General features: G+C 44.2%; 1 protein-coding gene across 1 annotated transcript in view; it reads left to right on the top strand.

Moving 5' to 3' along the window:
• The first annotated feature begins 671 nt into the window (after window positions 1-671).
• The window catches only part of SPOCK1 (SPARC (osteonectin), cwcv and kazal like domains proteoglycan 1), a 1,053,799-nt gene continuing 1,036,884 nt past the window's right edge, over window positions 672-17,586 (top strand). Inside the window, exons 1-2 of the mRNA XM_078653334.1 lie at window positions 672-735; window positions 1,557-1,671. Of these exons, the coding sequence (XP_078509460.1) occupies window positions 672-735; window positions 1,557-1,671 (179 nt within the window). The remainder of the gene's footprint in view (window positions 736-1,556; window positions 1,672-17,586) is intronic.

The raw sequence follows: 17,586 nt of genomic DNA, 5'->3' as shown, positions 1-17,586 counted from the left end.
TGTCTTTGAAAGATTGTTAATGAGGAGCATTGTCTCAACTGTTCTGGGAGATAGTTCCATAGCTTGGGGCCCTGATAAGCAAACAAACAGCCTGCAATGCATTTTCGCTTTACCGTTGAGACCACATACAGGAACTCGCCACTAGAATGAATTGACCGTGTCGGATAGTACGATTTAACAAAATCCTGCCGGTAGCTAGGACTTGCCCTAGCTTTTGCTCTGTACACATAACACAATTTTTTTAACTGAATTTGCTTCTCAATTGAGAGCCAGTGCAGCTCCCTTAGTAGACCCGCCGCTGAGGTCAGCTCCGGAAGCTTATAGAGCATCCTTGCTGCAGAGTTTTGGACCACCTTTAACCCTTTGCCTGCGGGGCTAATTCCCCCGCTGTGCTGGGGGGCGGGGGCGCACAGTGCCCCAGTGCTCATGACGAGCTCAGCTCAGCCCCTTATGCAGCTAGTCATGAGCACACGAGCACCGTGGCTCATGACGAGCTCAGCTCGTCATGAGCGTGGGAGGGGTTAACCATCTCATGGAGGATTTATCCACCCCAAAAGAGAGCACTTTGCCGTAGTCCAATCTCGTCTTGATAAGTGCCTGCACCACCGTCCGTTGGGCTGAAAATGGACGTAACTAAATGATCTTCCACAATCATTTCAAAACAGCAAAGCATGCGGCTGCCATCTTTATCACCTGAGGCTTCAATGACAACTTATAGTCGAGCAGGAACCTCAGGTTCTTGACCTTGGGGACTGGATCTGGGAAAGGGCCCCGATTTTTTGCCCAATGATGGGGCGCCCCCAGGGACGGAAAAACTAGGCACACTTTTTGTTCTAATTGTTTTACATGGTTTTACAAATGCTATGTCATTCTTGGAATTAGAAAGAGACTGGCCGATGCAGTACAAATGGATCTAGCTAATTTGGGGAGTCCAAATAAGGGTATTTGACACACATTTTCTGTTCTAAATTGGTACTTTTCAGTATAGGAAGCCTTTCATTTTAAAGAAGTTCAGATGTCTCGTGTGGTAGAGGAGTAATACAAGCTAAAATTAAAACTATGCTTTCAACACATCTGCTAAAAGTTCTATTATGGAAATAGGAACATTAAAAGGCAAATATGTCTTCATAATGCGAGCCCGAGGTCTGAAGTCTAGCATTTTTAAGTTATTTCCCTCGGGGCACAACATATGTCATCACAGGGCATATATTTTTGTGAGTCATTGGAAGCAACTACATTCTCTAAACTGCAATCATCCAAAAGCAATTCCTTCTAAAACGCCTCCATGCATAAAAATAAAAGTGGATTATAACGTTTTGAAAAGCACGACGAACTCGTTCAGTATCTTAAGGGCTGGAATATGTAAAATATCTGCACAGCTGCAAAGGCAGACACAATTGCTTTCCTGAAGGGATGGTGGTTGTCTCTGATGAAGATTCGCCAGGATAAGCACACGCAGATTTAATTTCTTAGCTCAAAACATCTGTATCTGTTGAAATTACTTAACTTGATCTTGGTATAGTTTTAACTCTTTTGTTTTTGTTTGTCTTACACAGCTCTCGATCCATCTAAAGACCCGTGCCTGAACGTAAAATGCAGTCTCCATAAAGTATGCGTGACGCATGACTACCAGACCGCCATTTGCGTCAGTCGCAAGCAGCTAGTACACAGGTAAGAGCAGGCTCCTTTTATGCTTTGACTCCTTACCGGTTATTTACTGCTCGTGTGGTTATGTTTCGAAGTCTCCGTTTAGTGCACCATTCACCGGCTGTTTGGCCTCTTAGGCTCTGTGCAGACTCACTTTGAGCAGCTACTCAATGGTGTTGTGTAAGAGCAATAAAAGACAAGTGGACAAAGTATGCTGTAGGCCAGTATTTCAGCCTGTCAGTGTGTGCTTAAAAGTAGAAAACTGTGTGCAACAAGTGTAGCTAAATGTAATGCTCTCTTGCACTATAGGCAGTTGAATCAGGTGTGGGGTGACCGTGACACCAGGCACGGTTGGCAGAGGTAAGAGCAGTGAGGCGGGCGGTGGTGGGGGGAAGTCGACAGACAACGGAATAGGTAAAATGAAATATACAAATAAATAAAACAACTTACCTTGTGCTCGCTGCATCGCCGAGCGCAAGGCAAGTGGTTTTATTTATTAATTAATTAATTTTACCTATCCCGTCGTCTGTCGACTCCCCCCCCATCACTCCTACCTGTGCCGGCTGCCCCTGGTTGACCATCACGGTCCTTCCACTCAGGCGCGTAGCTAGGGGGGTGCGGTGGGGGCAGTCAGCACCAGGCGGCACCATTTATGGGGCGGAAGCCGTGCGGCACTGCTTGCAACTGCCTTTATAATTTATTTGGGGACACTCACTGACACTACTGTCAGTCATTACAGTAGTGTTAGTGTCCCCAAATAAATTTTAGAGTCCGCCGCAAACACGGGCCACCAGCGCCGCGCGACTTTCAAATTTGCTGCAGCTTCCATCTTTCTGCAGACCAGACAAACGCGCTGCAAATATCAGAGGCGTAAGGCGGGGCGGGCTTGAGAGTAGAGACATTGCGCACGCGGCTAAATGAATGACGTGCTTCTCACGTGACTGTTAGCATTATTCTGTCCCGGGGCTGGACGCGGGCTGTTACCTGGCTTGGACCTCCAGCACTGTTTGCAAACATGGTGAGAATATCCTCAAATGGGCAGTGCAGTTCGTGCTAACCATCCGTTCCTTTTCGGACAGACGCCCTTCCTTAGCCCTTCCCAGAGCCATGGTGTGTGCTTTCGTTAGAAAGCAATCTAGGCAATTGACTGCCCTCAGTTTTCGTCACAGTGGGATGGTAACGATGCCATGGGGAAAACCGCAGAAAGGTTGCTGTTTGATAGTTTCTGATAGTTAGTAACAGAGCAGCATTCTGATAATGTGTATTTAGCCGCTAACGGGTTATGAGCTTATTTGCATTTTTTACACCAAACTGTGCTGCTGAAACATCTACGGAACTAACACTGAACACTGGGGAGCTGCGGCCTGCTACTGCTCGCTTGCGGTGAGTCTAGTTTATGGCCGGGGGAATGGGGGGCTATGGCAGTGTGACAGCCGCAGGACCCTCACCCCATGTTCCCATACATCCTTCTTCGGGGAGGGGAAAGATCGTTAAAGTACACCCTCCTCTTTTAAGATATTCTTCAAATCATACAACAATACCCTACTACCGTAAATAGTGATCTGGGAACTTGAGTTATTTACAGTGCCTACAGACGTCATATGCTTTATTTAGAGCTGCATAGAAAAGTAAGTTATAACTTCTGACCCATCTCGCACATACTGCCCTGCTCCACCCATCGCTGTCCTTCCTACCCCATGTCTGCTCATACTTACCAATCTCCATTTGCCCCCATTCCATCTCAGATCACATGCCCGCTCTGCCCACCAGCCTGGCTCATAAGGTGTACTACTCATGGCACAACTCTACCTCTCACAGCTCTACTCCTTACAGTCATCGTCAACTGTGCACCACATTTATGCAACTCTGCCAGCTCAGCTTCTACTGCCCATATCTACCGGCCCTTTGACATCCCAGCTTCCTCTCTAGCTCACCTAATAATAGTTCATACCGCAGAGTTTACATTGCCCGCCTCTATTCCAGCTCCACTTTCAAATGAATATTGCCCAGCTCTACCCAAATCGGAGATAAGTAATTAGAGCTTACCACCCCCCACCCCAGCTCAGGTAATACCAGCTCCACTCCTCAATGTACACTGCCCAGCTCTTCCCCATCTGAGATAATATTGCAGAGGTGTTCCCCAGCACAGGTATTACTAGTTCTTACCAGCTCTGCTCCCTTTATGTTGCGCAGCTCTTCCGCAAATTCATCATGCTCTGACTGGTTTACATACTAGCATGGGGCAGAGTGCCTTGGCATACTGCTATTTCTACTCACCATTTCAAGACTCACTACCAGGTCTACACTGTTTTTTTTTTAAATAATTTTTATTGGTATAACAATAAAGTAGCAAAGTTAACAGATAAACATAAGATGGAACAATGGAGTGATAAAACGTATATCAACAAAAGTTATTATAGCAAGGAACCCTTCCTGGGTCCACCTCCTGAGCTGGGGGCTGCTGGCTGCGGTGACTAGCAGCGGGATGAGCGGGGCACCTCGAGTGAACACGGAACCAATAGAGGTGGTAGCACCCTCGGTGCCGGTGAGAGGGGGCGCGCTGCCACATCATTCGCCGTGTTGAGTGAGAATTGCAGAGAGCAGCTTGCCATCTCCTGTGGTGCTGCACGTTGGAGTCTTGAGGTAACCATTAGCGGCAAAACTACGTGTCTCTCGGACCTCTTTCAAGTGCTCGCCGTCCTTCCCACCCCCCCAGGGGCGGCAATCTGAGGGATAGCCCCGGGCGCCACAAGCTCTAGCTACACCGGTGTTTCCACTCTTAATCCACACCTTGTTCTCTCTTGAACATCTCTAGTCTTTGTCCCTCTGCACCGTGCATCTTTCTCCTCTTTCTCTGTAGACTATCCTGTCCTCCTGCTTCCTGTTTCTCTTGCCGCTTACCAGTTGGGAGTGCTGTGCAGTTGTTGCTGGTTACATCTAAATGCTTTGTTACTCCTCAGTAAATGTCTTGCTTTAGTCTTTGTTCATAGTCTTCTATATGCCTGAATTGTATGCTGCAACTACAATCTGGATTTATTTGTGTCACAGTGTGTGAATGTCACAGTTTTGTTCGCAGTGGCAAGTGTTTTTACTATTTTTGTCATTGGACCTGTCCTCATTTATTCTCGTAAATGCAAATAAAAAAAAGTTGAAAATAGAAGCCGCACTGTGGTGTTCATGACTAACCTAAACCCTTGTGTCTTGTTAAAAAAAACCTTGGCAATGCCAATAGACCTGGCTTTAAGGTGCAATGTGTATAAAAAACAGACATTCACAAATTATATGTTCACGTGTTTATTCAAAAAGGCTGTTTACCACATTGAAGCCAAACAAATTGGCTTTGCCAGTGCTTTTCAAAAAAGAAGCAAACATTCTCCCTTTCAGTATAAAATACATATAGGAGTTAAGGAACTGAATGTGGTAGTGTGATGTTTGAGTATACTTTTCAGATATAAAATAGTCCTTTATGCATTCAATATGAAGCCCTTTGTAGAAGCCATAAAGAAACACCTGCCAGACAATAGCAACGAGAAGAGAGAGAACGGATCCTCTGGATGGAGCAAAAGTACACTCTATGCATATTTTATAGAACTGGTAGCAACAGGTCCTGTGTTCATTGACAAAACTGTAGTGTGCATGTTAGTTTCATACAGCTCTGTGTCTGAAATGGTCTGGGTGTAAGAAGAGCTAGGGTAAGGGTTCATAACAATAAGTTTTACCCTGTGGTAAGGCAAAGAGAGCTGGTCTCACATGTCTTTACCATCTAAACTCAAATGGGACTTATTTTCATCGTATGACATGACCGACTTTCTTTCTTAGCACAACAATAAGACCATGATTACAAAATGTGTGGAATAGGGTGAAGTATTTGCCACTCCGGTAAATACATTACCCCTGGGTGCGTTATTAAATAGCTGTGGGAATTTCTCCCATTTAAAGTTTTCAACTTTAAAATGAGGCATAGCATGTAAATCAATATTTGAACATCCAGTTCTATAAGTTGTGCCCTTTCTCTGGCCTGTAACTCTGACAAATGTCAGCAGGTTTGACCACCTGTATTCTATCAGGGAACAACTGCAATCACACTAATTCCGAAGAGTATGTACAAGGATAGGAATTCAACCCTGAACGTTTAAACACGGCCTGAGTAACAGTATAACTGGTTTGGTATTAACTAAAATGGAGATGTTCTTCCAACAGCAGGTTCACACCCACCATCTGCTTGTCAAAACTTTTACCCAAATCAACAGTGTGATAACAACAAGTTTTTTAAATTATCATCCTAACCCTAAACACATGAATATGAAGCAGAGATATCAGAAAAGGCAGAGGGTCAAATGTATCCACATTAGAAATCCCAATTTCCAAATTGCGATTCTTACCGAATTGCAATTTGGAAATCGCATTTCCTAATGTATGACAATTTTATTTTCATCATATTGATTCCTAATGAGTCACAAATCAAACTGCCTCATGAATATTAATGAGGTAGGTCGCAATTTGTAACCCAATACGAATCGCAGCCATCACATGGATGGGGGCCTGCTGGGGTCAGCAGACCACTATGGAGCTAATTGTGATGTCGGTAGGACCGACATCGACGGCACATTGGTGTCGGTCCCACTGACATCTGCCCCTGCGGTCCGCCTGCTGGATTATGATTAGGGCTCCCGGTTTTATGGTATTTATTTTTTTGCCATTTCTGTCTGTATTTATCCATATTTATTTTTTGGGCATTTTCTCTGTATTTATACACATTTATTTTTGCCACAAGCAAAAGACGACGCTACAGCTAGTATTTTTCCACATTTATTTAAATTGACAATTTTATTCGTTTTCTAGTACATTATAGGCTATATTGTGAAAACAAATAAAAAAATTGCTTAATAAAAAAAGGGCAGGAAGTGTAGGGTGGAGAGAGGAGCGCGAGGTGGAAGCATAACTATAGAGCCTTTGGTGTTTGGTACCCCGGGGGCTTCTAACAACAAGCATTGGCATAGCCAATTGGTCTTGCCTTTGGGACCTTTTAAGTCTTTGGCCAGGCAGCACATTATCCTGGGTTCTACAACGTCTACAGTTAAGAGTCTGTTTTATTGTGTAGGAGGTGGCAGTGTATACCTCACACATTGTGGGGCACTCCCACTTCATGTTGGTCAGCGGGCACAGGCTTACCTGGTTACTGTGTGTTAGTGCACCTCTTACAGAGTTGTGTGTAATAAGCAAGCCTCAGGACTGAAAAACAGAACAGGGCGAGCTTTAATGTCAATGTGCAAAATGCATGTGGTGTTAGTTCTCCACAAGGAATGCAGAACCTGCTAAACTATGTCCCCACCAACAAATACAAGGAAAAGTGTACAAAAGGAAAACTGTTTCATACAGACGCATCTGATAAAAACAATATATAAAATATAATCTGAGGTCTTGGAAGCTACTGTATCTTCTGATAAAAGCTCCGCTGAAAAGACAAACCACTTTAAAAAGAAAATGACGAATTAGAGAGCGGGAATAAAACAGATTACAAAAGTGCCACAAAGAAAAACAAGAACACACTGGAAACAGTAATAAAATGTGCAGTTAATTATTAATAAATGCACGTTCAAAAAGTGAAATTGTGTAATTAAATACACAGTAGTTTCAAAAATTAAACCATGAGAAGACAAAAATACGGTAATGTCATAAGCTTGCAACTCACGACCGCAGAGCACAGACACTTTAAAGGAATTATAAAAATTGCAAAAAGGACATTATTTTGATTGCCGAATTTTTGAGGCTTGGAGGATGCAGCCATGCAACAGCTGCCTTTATTTGAAATTATTTTACACAATGCTTACGGAGATAACATGGGGTCAAGCATAAACCGATTATGTTTCCAGCAAAATAATAAACAAAATATCAAAAACATATAAATACTGTATAACAGAAACAGAGGCTTCCATATTAAAATTGAAACCATAAATGGTTGAGTTCCTCCGCAAATAGTTTGCTATGGAAATGGGGATGATCGAATTTCTACCTCCTGGCTTCCCCACTCGACAACTGTGTGATCCAACACAATTGCCTTAATCCCACTGCGACACAAATTCCTTATGAACCAAAACAGGAAGGTTAGAAATGGGCTACATAGTAAGCAACACTTAGCCACACTGTGAAACTTCTCGAGGTTTACCTCTAGTCATCTCAAATAGAAGGCAAAGTGACCACAGCAAGGACGTAATAAAACACTTAGTGAATATACGCAGAGGCCGGCCTGCACCAGCAACACTCGACTATCTCACCGCCAAGCGTGAATTAATTAACGAGCAGAAGAGCATATAATGAGGCAAACCATGGCGGGAGCATACATTCTGAGTGGTATCAACGCTGCAGCAGTCACTCAGAAATAATATCTAATGACAACTGTTGGAATACCCACGTAATTTCTTTCCTTGTTGAGCCAAAAGTGCATCACTCCAGAGTCAATGGAAACAGAATTATTTTGACTAAATGCAGTCAGTGTGTGTGCACGGACTGACATGGCACCTATTAAGTCACGTTAGAGTGCTGTGTATGCATACGGTACTTTAACCTGCTACCACCACCAAGAAGGTTATATGGTTAAAGTGCAAGATGGAGGAAGACTCAGAGTGCGCAGGTGCAACTTTAAATCTAACATTTGCAAAGCCCGACAGGCGCAAAATTGGACCGTGAAATAACAGTGCAAAAACGGTAGTCCAAACGTCGGGGCAAATGTTAATGCAAAATTGCATCAATGCAGTTTTTGTCGAATTTTAACAGCATCTGTAATAAAGAGCTGAGAAGCAAAATGTTAATAATTCATGGAGGAGGGAACGTAGACTGACTACCTCACAGGTTCTCCTTCCTGCTTGACTATGCATCCCTTACTCCTAAAGGAGGCGTGACATTCCAAAAGATTATGCTTCAAATCAGTTGGGGTTTCTTGCTGCGTGAGGTAAAGCTGACAAGCCGCACCCAAGTACTTCGAGGTCTTTAAAAAGACCATTCACTTGTTAACGAGGCTTTGTTATTTTTCTCACCCCTTCTTATCAGACTGCGGGCAGTGTTACAGGACCTCCCTGTGAGAGCTGCCTTTTGTACACAGGACAGCAGAATTGTTTCTATGGAATGTCGGTAGCAAAGTACCCAATGGCAGCGCTGCAAAACTTGCTAGTATTTTTCCGTTTCTACATATAAATACAGACAAAGGAAATATAGATTTCCGTCTGTATTTATATGTAAAAATCCATAAAAACAGAAAACTGGGAGCCCTAATTATGATGCAGCGGGCAGAGGCATTGGGTGGAAGGACTGTCTGCGGTGCTTCATCTGTCGGTGTGTCAAAAGGCACCAAAATCCCATAATGACGATGGAGACAGGCTGAGCACCGCCATCGGGATTATGATGGCACTTTATGACAGTCTTTTCATGTCGGCTTTTCCGACATGGAAAGGCAGAAAGTGTCTTGGGGGGCCCTTAGCAAGGCCCCTTTTCCCCCTGTCCCTCCTCTATGGAGTCTAACATCTCTGCACAATGAGGAAGGACAGCATTGTGCCTGCCTCACGGTGTAGGGATGTTTGCAAACATCAATTTTTCAATGGAAGCTTGTCCTGCTTGCCTTTTCCGCCCGCTGCACAAACTTCCATTGAAAAATTGATGTTTCCAAATACTGAGGTCAGAACTAGTCATGCAAGACAGGGGAAAAGTCAAATTTATTGCGACTGTGATGGAGCACAATTTAGATGTATGAGGTGGATTGGACCCGGTCTTGGCTCACCTGCGGACATAGAAATTCTGAACAAAAATGTCTGAGAAGGTAACGTTCAGCAAGGAAAGTAGGTGGGGGTGTCCAAAGAGGAGGAAGAGGTGTTGTCAGAGGGTAGCCCTTGGAAGTCGAAAATCTCCAAAGGGACAAAGCTGCAGGTTGTAGACAGTGAGGGATCCATGAGGCTGGATACCCTTCTGACAAAGAGCCACTGAACAGAATTTGCTGCTTCAGAGAAGAATGTAGCCAGAGCGTCCATGAAGTTAGGTCCACCGTTGATGCACCTTGGGCAGATCGGGGTGCAGGTAGGTGCCATTCTTCCGCTGGGTCTCAGACCACTTTTTAGTGCAAGTCCCAGGTTTGTTGCTGTTTCGCCACTATTAGCAGCACTTCCTAGGGTTCAGGACTGGGTGGACACCAACTGGAGGGCAGAACTCACTTTAGGAAGGGTCCAGGGGTGGCTTCAAGGTTGTTTGGGAACTTATTGTACCCCTGTAGCTTAGAACAGAACTGTCCAACAAGCCTTTGAAGCAACTCTGGTAGTCCTGGGATCAAGCAGCAAAGCAGTCCTCAAGCAGCGGAGCATTCCTCCAAGGGTGCAATGCATGCTTCAAGCAGCTGGGTAGTCCTCTGGTAGCAGATGGACAATCCTCTCAGAACAAAGAAGGCCTCAAGCAGCAGGGCAGTCTTCTGAAGTCCAACGCAGCCTTATGTGGTCCTTCACAGGACCACTATTGAACTAAATAGTTGGTCTGAAGGTATACTATTTGTACCTGTGGCAGCCTATGAACTGGGAGAAACATCGAGATGCTTCTACATCTGGTTTCTGTAAAATTTCCCCCTTCCCATGCCCAGGCCCAATAGCTCTAAGGTGACAAAAGGCTGGTGTCAAGTTCCTTGTGAAGGTGCTGGAAGCAGCCCCATTGAAATGTAATTGGTGCAAGGAACAGCTCCATCCCACAGTAATGAATCTTGTGCAGCCCTCATGTACAGGATATGAAGGCTTCACAAGTAATAGATCCACAATTACCCCCCTCACTGGGAACCAAACACCCTATTGTAGCACTTTAAAGTCTCAGGGTAGCTATGCAGAACATCGCATACTCAGGGGAGTTGATGTCGGCTAGTACTCACTATTTGCTGGCAGGCAGCAATAACACTCAATAAATGATTGTCCTGTCTGCACGTTCTCTTTAGAAAAGGAAAAATTCATGTATTACGCACAGGAAACAAACTTTACAACGCACTACCATTACAACAAAACTTTTGCAATGCAACATCCATTACATCGCATGCCATTACAACGCAACCATTACAATGCATGACACTACAACGCATACCACTACAACGCATGTCATTACAATGCATACCATTACAACGCATAACATTACAACGCATAGTACCCTTACACTATCCAACACTTACCCTACTGTTGCACCCCCTGGAGTTAGAATAGTATTTTTTACCCCTACACTACCAACACTTACCCTACTGTTGCACCCCCCTGGAGTTAGAATACTAATTTTTACCCCTACACTATCCAACACTTACCCTACTGTTGCACCCCCCTGGAGTTAGAATAGTAATTTTTACCCCTACACTATCCAATACTTACCATACATGCAATGTAATGGTATGCGTTGTAATGGTATGTGTTGTAAAGGTAGTATGCGTTGTAATGGAATGCGTTGTAAAGGTAGTTTTTAAAAATTCATTGTTATGGCATGCGTTGTAATGGAATGCGTTGTAATGGATGTTGCGTTGTAAAAAATGCGTTGTAAAAGTATGCGTTGTAACATCATACATCCATTACACACACATTACTTAATACTGTGCAGTTATTTAGAAATATACAGTAAGACTGATGGAAATACCTTGAAGGACTTTACATTTGACCACTAAAGGGTCGTGGCCCCAAAAATCACAGTACCGCCCTCCACTACCTTATGACCATAACCATATAGGAGGTTGGAACTTTAAATCGGAACTTTAAATCGGACTCTACGATTCCTCCTGAGGCGGAAAGTCGGGAGATAGAGTGCTTGTGTGTGTAACTTGTAAATACCTGATTATTTTGTTTTGCGACGCATTTTAAACTGTGCACCCTCGCATGATTTTGCTTCCAGCCTGCGCCCTGCACCCTTCACTCAGCTGAGATAGGCGCTGAGTGGAAGGAGACATAGACGCCGAAATAGAAATAGCGGCCATCTTAGGGGGGGTAGAAGGTACAGCGCTCTAGCGCTTTAAGTCACCAGTATAAAGGTAGAGATCGCGAGGTGTCGCAAGACTCTACGATTCCTCCTGAGGCGGAAAGTCGGGAGATAGACTGCTTGTGTGTGTAACTTGTAAATACCTGATTATTTTGTTTTGCGACGCATTTTAAACTGTGCACCCTCGCATGATTTTGCTTCCAGCCTGCACCCTGCACCCTTCACTCAGCCGAGGATAGGCGCTGAGTGGAAGGAGACATAGACGCCGAAATAGAAATAGCGGCCATCTTAAGGGAGGTTGAAGGTACAGCGCTCTAGCGCTTTAAGTCACCAGTATAAAGGTAGAGATCGCGAGGTGTCGCGAGACTCTACGATTCCTCCTGAGGCGGAAAGCCGGGAGATAGACTGCTTGTGTGTGTAACTTTTAAATACCTGATTATTTTGTTTTGCGACGCATTTTAAACTGTGCACCCTCGCATGATTTTGCTTCCAGCCTGCACCCTTCACTCAGCCGAGATAGGCGCTGAGTGGAAGGAGACATTGACGCCGAAATAGAAATAGCGGCCATCTTAGGGGAGGTAGAAAGTACAGCGCTCTAGCGCTTTAAGTCACCAGTATAAAGGTAGAGATCGCGAGGTGTCGCGAGACTCTACGATTCCTCCTGAGGCGGAAAGCCGGGAGATAGACTGCTTGTGTGTGTAACTTTTAAATACCTGATTATTTTGTTTTGCAACGCATTTTAAACTGTGCACCCTCGCATGATTTTGCTTCCAGCCTGCACCCTGCACCTTTCACTCAGCCAAGATAGGCGCTAAGTGGAAGGAGACATTGACGCCGAAATAGAAATAGCGGCCATCTTAAGGGAGGTAGAAGGTACAGCGCTCTAGCGCTTTAAGTCACCAGTATAAAGGTAGAGATCGCGAGGTGTCGCGAGACTCTACGATTCCTCCTGAGGCAGAAAGCCAGGAGATAGACTGCTTGTGAGTGTAACTTTTAAATACCTGATTATTTTGTTTTGCAACGCATTTTAAACTGTGCACCCTCGCATGATTTTGCTTCGAGCCTGCACCCTGCACCCTTCACTCAGCCAAGATAGGCGCCAGTATAAAGGTAGTAGGACATGTTTCCGCGCAGCGGACGCGTGCAGCGGGCGCACCTCCGTCGCGCCGAAGTCGAGCTAGGAGCTAGACATAGCGCACAGATAACAAATACTAATTATATGTCTAGAGACTATTTAGTCTCTCTGAATAATCAGCATAAGCAATGTCATCAGACCATTAACGTGGATACTTGGACAGGTCCCACTACCTGCCGTGAATGTAAGCAGACGATAGAACCCTTCCAAAGTCCTAAAGGGAAAGGGGCACCACGGACGATAAGGGGTGGACTTATAAACGCACGCTCTATGTGCAAGAATGCCTTACATATATATGACCTGATAGTGGAGGGGGAGCTCGATTGTCTGTTTATTACCGAGACGTGGCTGAAAGAATGGTCTAATCCGGAAATCGTACATGCCCTCCCCCATGGGTTCTTAATTCAGAGGCTGGACAGACCTGTGCAACGAGGAGGAGGTCTGGCGATTATTTTCAGAGACTCTATGACCTGTACAGTTTTAGAGCTTGGGGATATCAAAGTAGCTGAAAGCCTTGGGTTCTGCCTCAAGGTCCACGATTCTTTCTCATTTGCGGGAGCATTGGTATACCGCCCACCAGGCCAGCCCACTCAATTTTTATAAAGTGTAGGAGAAGTGCTGAGTAATTTGATCCTTAAGTTCTCTAATTTTACTCTATTGAGATACCTGAATCTTCATTTGGATAACACTATTGATCCGAATGTACTGTATTTTAAAGATATATTACAGGTCCTTGGTTTAACCATGAGAAGTCTAGACCCTACCCATAATGCAGGTCATATATTAGATTGCATCAGCTCCAACCTAGAGACTCTGAAGGCAGAATCCCCTCTGACACAACATTGGTCGGACCATAAATTTATAGCGTTCAGCATCTTAGTAGATAGTTGCTTCGCGACAAAAATGCACGCTATATATAAAGGGAGGAGCACGCCATGTTGGGGAAAAATTGCATATCACCCGGACTTCCTCAGATGGGTGAAGGAGAGTAAACCCATCTTGACAGGAGACACTGCCAGAGATTATCTACAGTTTGAGGAATGGATTAGTGAAATAGGAAATAGAATGAAACCCGTGGGGGCAGAATCTAGATCTTGCCCAAAGAAGAAATCCGCGCCCTGGTACTCAGACAAATTAAAAGAAATACATAGGGAAGTGAGAAACTCAGAGCGTAGGTGGCATTGCAACTATGATAGTAAGGAACATGATTTGTATAAAACAGCAAGGAGGAAGTACCATAACCAGATTAAGCATGCAAAGGCTGATTATTATACGGCCGCTATTGAACTGACGAATAACAAACAGAAGGAACTTTTTGAAATTGTGAACAGTTTTAGAAACCCAACATTTCTTACAAAGGAGATACCTCCCTCCCAGACTCTCTGTGATTCCATAGCCAACTACTTTGAACAAAAAATATGTAATCTCACTAAGGATTTCCCTTTAGCTGAACTAGCGGACCCTGAGAAAAAGGTGGAGAAAGACATGGAGAGGACCTATCTGAAGGTTTTCTCCCTGATTGCTTTAGAGGAGTCCTACCAGGCCATATCTCTAATCAAGTCAGGATCCCCTTTTGACCCGTATCCACCAAAGCTGCTACAAGCCATGATAGAGGAGGCTAACCCGGTAAAAAATGATTTCATTAATTCATCACTCCTGACGGGTGTGATTCCAGCTCAATGGAAAGTGGCAGCAGTAAGACCACTCCAGAAAAAGACACTACAGTACCCCACGACCTTGTTTATTTCACTTCTTCCTATACTTGGCAAATTAGCAGAAATTTTTGTAAACAGACAGCTTACAGTTTTTTTTGAAGGGAACAACTTATTTCACATTAATCAAGCAGGTTTTAGAGCTCTGCACTCCACAGAGACATCTCTCCTGTTTACAACGGAAACCATAAGAGCGGCCATGGACCAGGGTAAGAAGGCGGTCCTGATCCTCTTAAATTTATCGTCGGCCTTTGATACGGTGTCCCATGCTATTCTTGTGAACCGCCTGGCATCAGCAGGCATAGCAGGAACCGTATTAAAATGGTTAAAAAACTTTCTTGTGTATAGACGCCAAATTATTTCGTTAGGGCAATTCTGCTCAGAGGAAAAGGTACTGAAGACGGGGGTACCACAGGGCTCAAGTTTGAGCCCTACTCTGTTTAATCTTTATATGGCCCCGCTGATTAAGTTAATCGCCTCCTTTGGTATCAGCACAATAGCGTACGCTGATGATACGCAGCAGATCCTAACTCTGGATAAAGACATGGCGAAGGCAGAACTTAATCTTAAAAACTGTTTAGCAGCCACATTTAACTGGATGAAAAGTAACCACCTGAAGTGCAATTCTGTCAAAACGGAAATTCTACAGTTTGGACTTAATAACTCCTTCGATCCACAAAAATGGTGGCCGGAGGACACGGAAGCACCACCAAGCACAATTAGTGCGGCACGAAACTTGGGGATCAAATTTGATGATACCCTTTCTTTCAAACAGCAAATGGGGGCGGTAGCAGGCTCCTATTTTACCATCATAAAGGGCCTAAGGAAGTTTTTTGATTTGCTTCCTCTGACCGCCAGGCGAACGGTAGCTGTAGCATTGATTACATCCAGACTGGATTACTGCAATAGCCTGTATGCAGGTGCCCAGAAAGTGTCCCTTCACAGGCTCCAGATGGTCCAGCACGCGGCCGCACGACTGGTGCTCAGGTGGCCTAGAAGGTCCTCAGTCTCGGCAGCGCTGGAGGCCCTTCATTGGCTTCCTATCCACAAGAGAATTCTATTTAAGGTCCTAACTATCACCCATAGGGCCTTTTACACCCAAGGGCCGCTATATCTCTGCAAATATTTTGTGAGATATTACCCTTCCAGAAACCTTAGATCAGCTACAGCAAATCTACTGACGGTCCCTAAATTCAGACTCTCTTCAAAGGGAAGGAAATCCCTGGCAGTGAATGGCGCGAGGGCATGGAACAAACTACCCGACTATCTGCGCCGGATCACAACTGAAGAGGGCTTTAGGAAAGCCCTTAAAACTTGGATTTATGGCTTGTCGGAGCAAGCCTGTACTGGGTTGAATCCCTTACTCCCTCAGGTGGAATCAGTACAGCTGCGGAAGATCAACTCAGCTGACATTGAGTCTAAGCGCCAAGATGCTCCTTGGAGTGAACGAGCGCTATATAAATACCATTTCACTTCACTTCAAGCAGGCCTATTTGCTTTATCAATGTTACCACTCTTAAATGCCAGAATCACATTATGATGCATCACTCTACCACTGACTTCAGTAACCATAATCCATTTACAATCATTATACTTAATAAAGCACTGCAGTCATCTGCCTCCCCTCATAATTAATGAACCATTGCAGTCTCTTTTAAAATATAATTACAATCAGCGATAACAACACCTTTGAATTAAGCATTGTAAAACCATAATACAGTGACCTGCGTCTTTCTTTAACTAACAGTAAATGAAACCTTAAAATCAACTAACTGAGGTCTCTAACATCTCATGCCGTAGAACAAAAGTTTGAGCCTTGTTCAAACTTAACCTGAAAAACCAGGGGTGTTGTAATCTCTCTGACCCAAGAAACATAGTCAGTACTGTTCAGTACTTTCTTTGGGGGTAGAAACGTCTAGAGGCAAGCCTTTGAAGTGCGCACATGCTCAAGCTAACTACCCCTTTGAGTGGGGACATGACACAGCCATTTCAGGTGTGAGGCTGGGTCCAGCTACTCCCTCCCATCCTGCCAGCGACAGCCCACTCAGTCACACCTAAGCTCCCGCTGTGCGTGGCTTTCTAAGAGGAATACATACCCAATCTATACCCAGTCATGTGACCAAAGACAGGCTACAGGCACCAAATGCTAAGGAAAGAAAATGCCAACTTTCTAAAAGTGCCATTTTCAGGGTTGTAATTTAAAATCCGGCTTCACCATAAGTTAGGATTTGAAATTAGGATTCCAGAGACAGCAAACTGGAACCAGTTATATCTTCCCTTTAGGAAATTACACTTAAAAGCATGTAATAAGGTAATCCTAATCTCATCCTATGGGAGATATAGACCTTAAAGTAGTGAAAAACGAATTAAAGAGTTTTTCACTACCAGGATATATAAAACTTAAGAGTACATGTCCTGCTTTTTTAATACGTTGCGCCCTGCCCTTTGGGCTGTCCACGACCTACCCTAGGTGTGTCTTATTTGTATTATAAAGGAAAGTTTAGGCCTGGCAAAAGGATTATTTTGCTAGATGAAAATGGAAGTTTAAAACTGTACATACAGGCTCTGCAATGGAAGAACTGAGCCACATTTAAAGGGCTATATAAATGGGTGCAACAAGTGCTGCAGGCCCACCGGTAGCATTTAACATATAGAGGGCACATGTAGTGCACTTTACTACGGACTTATAAGTAAATTAAATATGCCAGTTGCTGATAAGCCAATTATTATCATGTTAAGACGAGAGAGCATATGTATCTTAGCACTGGTTAGCAGTGGTAAAGTGCTTGGAGTCCTAATAACAGCAAAAGCAAGGTCAGAAAAAATAGAAGAAGGCACAAAGTTGGGGGAAAGATCACCCTAAGGCTGACAGGTCTAACATTACACCACACTCATCCCACATTGACTTCCTGAATGCAGATGTGAGGTTTGTGCCCCTACCAGACACGACTACTTTACTTTTCATATTAATTGCTTTTGCACGCAGCAAAACATTGGGTCTCTGAACAACCACCGACTTGTCAAGCAGGTTTGGCCAAAAGAGAGAAAATGTGGGACAGTTTCTTAAAGGTAGATCGCAAGATCAATAGACGTGGGTGGGCTAAAGTGGGAATCCTGTTAGAA

The sequence above is a fragment of the Lissotriton helveticus genome, chromosome 7, assembly GCF_964261635.1.
Source record: "Lissotriton helveticus chromosome 7, aLisHel1.1, whole genome shotgun sequence".
Taxonomy (NCBI): Eukaryota; Metazoa; Chordata; class Amphibia; order Caudata; family Salamandridae; genus Lissotriton; species Lissotriton helveticus.
The sequence above is the reverse complement of the archived record's forward strand: the minus strand, read 5'-3'. Positions and strand labels throughout refer to the sequence as shown.